Genomic DNA, 5,000 nt, shown 5'->3' on the forward strand with positions numbered 1-5,000 from the left:
GGACTCAAGTGCACACTGTTGTCTCACACATGACAAACTTTTAAATTTGGCAGCCTGCCCCACTTCCGTTAGCAAGAAGGGCATACTAGAAGCTTGTTGACTCAGCTTCCCGTTAGTTTCAACCTAGGAAAACTATCGGGTCTTTATGGCTAAGGGAGGTGGTGCTCACTCCTCACCCCTGCCACATGGACCTCAAGGGATAAACCATCAGCCCTGATCAATGGTCAACTTTCCTTGCGGGGTCACATCCATTAGGACAGTGGGAGGGTTAATCCCCTGCTTTCCAGAGGGGTAAAGGAGGCCAAGGGGTAACAAAGCAAGAAGCGAGTCCTTCATGGCTTCTCGACCTTCCACCCAGATCCACAGTTCCACATCAGGATTGGGTTAGGAGGATCTGTATTCATTCCATTTGGAGTTTTGTGTTCTTGCGCCAAGGCCAAACAGGGAGTCAGATTCAGGTGGCCTAGTGGTAGAGTGTCCGCCCTGAGACTGGGAGATCAGGGGTTCGATTCCTGGTTGGGTCGTACCAAAGACTTTGAAAAAATGGGACCCAATGCCTCCCTGCATGACACTCAGCATTAAGGGGTTGGATTGGGGGGTTAAACCACCAAATAGTTCCCGAGCGCGGCTGTGTCTGCTGCTCACCGCTCCCCCAGGGGATGGGTCAAATGCAGAGAACAAATTTCACACACACACCTGTGTGTGTGTGACAACTAATGGGACTTTATCATGGTATCCATCCTGCGTGTCAACTGAGGAACCTCCATCAGATTGCTACACTGAGCATCCCGCTTGCAATTCACCTTCAGCAACGTCTGAGTCTGTGCGCCCACAGCAGGGGTCTCATTTATGAAACATTGTTTAGAACCCTTACTAAAACCGTACTTAAGCTCAACAAAAAAAATGTACTCACGCCAAGTAGGTATGTGACCTATACAACATGGGAGTACGCACAGCTTCACGCATTCTCCACTTTATAAATCCCAAACTTCCTAGAAATGTGCTCAGGAGTTTTTTGATCACTTCCCGCCCTCAACACGCCCACTTTCCGCCATAAATCGTGAATGCAAAGTGACTTGTGGATCTCATGCGTATACATAAGCCGGCTCGTTGCAGCATTTCACCATTAACAACCGCGACCACAGATCAAGGAAGCGCAACTTCACCGAAGCAGAAATTGAGGTACTTGTGGGTGAGGTGGAGAAATGAAAGGAAGTGCTTTTGCAAAGCAAATAAGAGAAATCCACGGAGTGGCACCACGTTGCCAGGGGCGTGTCCAGGGGGTGGCCTGGGGTAGCACATGCCACCCTTGGAATCTAATTGGCCACCCCAGGTGACACCACACTAATTTACCTTTAAATGGGCTTTTCATTGTCCACAAAAGGCTTGGGGGTAAAAAAAAAAAAAAAATAACCATTGGTGCCACCCATGCACAAAGTTGTGCCTCACCTGGGCCACCCCATTTTAAAAGATCTGGACACGCCACTGCACGTTGCTGAAACCATCAATACTGTGAGTTCTTCAGAGAGATCTGTGTCGGAAATTTAAAAAAAGGTCCGATCTGAAGGTGGAGGCAAAAAAAAAAAAAAAAAAAAGACGTGTTGCCACCGCCAGAGTGTGTCTTCCACTGGCAGAGGCCCTGGCACCTCTGATCTCCCACCGCTCACCGTTAGGATCTCAGCAGTACTCGGACCGGCAAGCGTGCATGGAGAAGGAGGGAGACACTGACCATGCAGAGGAGACGGGTAACGTTTAAGCCTTATATTAATACAGATCAGTGATGTGGGTGTGGTACCGGTCTGTCGTGGTGAAGAGAGATTTTAGCCAGAAAAAAAAGCTCTTGATTTACTGGTTGATCTACGTCCCTACCCTCATCTATGGTCACGGGTTTTGAGTGGACAGAATGAGTTTCCTCCACAGGGTGTCTGGGCTCTCCCTTATAGATAGAGTGAGAAGCTCACTCTTCTGGGAGGGGCTCGGAGTAGATTCGCAGCTGCCCCATATCCAGAGGTGCCAGTCAAGGTGGCTCAAGCATTTGATTAGAATGCCCTCTGGACGCCTCCATGGTGAGGTTTAGTCACGTCAACAAAGAGGAGGCATAAAGAAAGACCCAGGACACGCTGGGGGGGACGTTGCTTCTCGACTGGCTTGGGAACGCCTTGGGATTCCACTGGAGGAGCTGGCCCAAGTGGGTGTGTCTCTTTGCATAGGGCTACTGCCCCCACGACTCAACCCTGAATAAGCAAGATGGATGGATGGATGCTGAGGGAGATTAAAATTTAAACACACTTGGTGAGACAGACAAGCATGAAATAGAAAGCAAAACATGTTTCTGGGTGTGTTTTGCAGACAGGTGTACCTCTGCTCATGTCACAGTATGCCGCGAAAGGCTCTGATCCTCTAGGTCTGACAGAATAGATGCCACTCGCTTGCTCCCCTTGGCTGAAGAGCTCGCTGCAGTCTGACGGAAATTCTGTGTTCAAAACAAACAGAACAAAACACAACAACAAAGTTAACACGTATTTATATAGGTCAGTAGTAGGGGTCTTACCGAAAATGTTTTTGTTATAAAATGGTAATTGGTTTGTATTTATTCAGAAACTTCTAGAGTTTTACAACCCCCCCAAGGTGTTTTACAACACAGCAGTCACTCACAGATTCACGCCCTGGTGGTGATGAGCTACGCTGTAGTCACAGGCGCCCTGGGGAACACTGACAGAGGCCAAGCTGATGTATACAGTCGACACCGGCCTCTGTGACCACCACCAACAGGTAAGGCAGGTGGCAGCGACAGACTGGGCGGGGCTTTAACCTGCAACCCTCCAGTTGCGGGGCATACATTTAACTTTTCTGCCAGTGTTGCCCCAAGAATAACAAAACTTAAGCTGTATTTATCGATCACAAAATCCTCACAATCCCTAAAGGATAAATATATTTAACTTTAGTTAGATGACTAATCTCTTGTGGATGCTTTCGATTTTTTACTAATTCAAATTCAAAGATACTTTACTAATTCCAGAGGGAAATTAGAGTTTCACTACACACAATTCAGAGATCGGACATACATACATAGGCATAGACACATGACAAGAACTGGTGACTGTGGTCATTCGCAACCCTGAGTCGCGCTACCTTAATAGAGATCAGAGGGGTTTACATGAGGATTGGTTCAGGTGGAGGAAAAAAAGGCACTTCAGAGATACCCTCCACAGAGAGGGCAGCTTTGCTCTGCAAAAAAACACCTCAGACAGAGATGCAACAGACTTTAGACACCACACAAGTGTCCACTAGGTGGGGTGGTGGGTTTGGGACTCTCCACACGTCAGTGCCTGCAGCCACGATGAGCAGTGCTCGTCACCTCAGTCTGGACAGGGGAGGGAGGTCGTTGAGGTTTAGAGGACACAGTGACTCCTGGAACGATTCAGCGGCCTTCACAGCCCGCAGTCCCGCCCAGGCTGGGATAGGAGACAAAGTTGCCATAGCGACTGCAGCATTCCACATTTCTTCTGAGGGGGGAATATTCGTTGCAGCCTCACAGGCTCAAGGGCACCAGATTCAGATTAGAACTTGTTTTGGGGCCAGACAGCGATAATTTCCTCTCTGTCTTAAAGATCCGTTGGTCCTCAACCTCTCAAAATCCCAATAATGGCGTAAATTAATCTATCCCAATCCGTGCTGATTCGTCCACTCGCTCCTTGATGGCATCCATCTTTTGTGCCAACGCATGAATCTCAGCCAAAGTTCCAAGCTTACGACTCATCTCGACAATTATATGGGTCTGTGAATTCACAGCGTGGTGTAATCCATCCCTGAGCTCGGGGAGAGCGCCAATATTCCTCGACAGTTCGTTAACTTTCTGGTAAGCCAGGAAGCCTCCTCGGCCAAAGAGCAGGAACCCTGACACCAACACCACCAATATCCAGACAACTTCAGAGTCCTCTACAGACAGCTGAGAGAGGCAAATCAGGTTCCACTGTTTCCAGGAGTCCATGATATGACCAGCTGGCCCTGTCCCAGAGGGGCACCCGGGAGCCCCTTCTCCCGTTCTCATCGTTGAAAAAATGTTGTCAGTCGCGTTAAGAGACCAACTGACCTGGTCCAGTTTAGTAATTTCAGTTTCCAGTTTCCAGAAAACATGCAGAAGCAGCCGTACACCCAGGGACAGACAGAGAGCCTTGGGATAAGATAGGGAGGAGAGGAGGAAAAAAGCCTCTGTACTCTCCAAGAGCCGGAAGTGGAAGTCTGAGCTTATTCAAGAAAACAACACAGAACTTTTATGGGTCTAACTTAACATTATGTGTGAGTGAGATCCTTAAATTTATTAACCATTTTACCCATCACAGTGGAGCTGAGGTCAGAGGTCAGAAAGGGGCTGAGCGCTGGACGTTCTGAGTTAGAGATGTTTGGTGTCTTGCCAAAGGTCTCTTGAACTGACATACTGGCTGTAATCTGTGGATTAATATAGAAACATTAGAGCTTGCATCCTGAATCTATGCACTCTCTCTGTGTATTAATAAGTGCAACATAATTAAGAATTAACTGTTTTTGTACAAAACTAGACTATAAAAATGATTAAAAAACGTGATTTTTCTGCTTATTAACAGAAAGAACCTCCAGGAAGTTTGCACCTCAAAGATTTTTAAATTGTCATTCATTCAGTAGTTCATGCATATGTTCAACAAATCCAGACAGAAACGTGCCTGGGTGGTGAGAGCTCATGACTCAAAACGGTCAGCAAATACAGGAAGAACGTCACCTTCTCACAGAACAGCAAACTAAAACCAGTTCATGAAAAACACTGAAGGTGCAGAAGACCGTGTTCAGAATTATTGTTATTTTAAATTTTCTAAAAAAGGAAAAGCCTGCAGCATCAGGAATACTTCTCACATTTTCCTCCAGAGACTTGATCTTCGTCTTCTGCTGATTGAGTTGCTCACTTTGCTCTGTCATGGCTTTCAGCAGCTCTGTGATGCTCTGAGCCTGTTTGCGGATCACGCCCT

At 47.2% G+C, this 5,000-nt stretch overlaps 1 protein-coding gene across 1 annotated transcript in view; it reads right to left on the reverse strand.

The window, feature by feature from the left end:
* Positions 1-5,000, reverse strand: part of LOC139061874 (angiopoietin-related protein 3-like) — a 14,541-nt gene that overhangs the window by 3,991 nt on the left and 5,550 nt on the right. The window contains exons 2-4 of the mRNA XM_070541772.1: positions 4,888-4,998; positions 4,335-4,449; positions 2,360-2,473 (exon numbers count right to left, since the gene is read on the reverse strand). Of these exons, the coding sequence (XP_070397873.1) occupies positions 2,360-2,473; positions 4,335-4,449; positions 4,888-4,998 (340 nt within the window). The remainder of the gene's footprint in view (positions 1-2,359; positions 2,474-4,334; positions 4,450-4,887; positions 4,999-5,000) is intronic.

This window comes from Nothobranchius furzeri, chromosome 11 (genome assembly GCF_043380555.1).
Source record: "Nothobranchius furzeri strain GRZ-AD chromosome 11, NfurGRZ-RIMD1, whole genome shotgun sequence".
In the NCBI taxonomy this organism is placed as follows: Eukaryota; Metazoa; Chordata; class Actinopteri; order Cyprinodontiformes; family Nothobranchiidae; genus Nothobranchius; species Nothobranchius furzeri.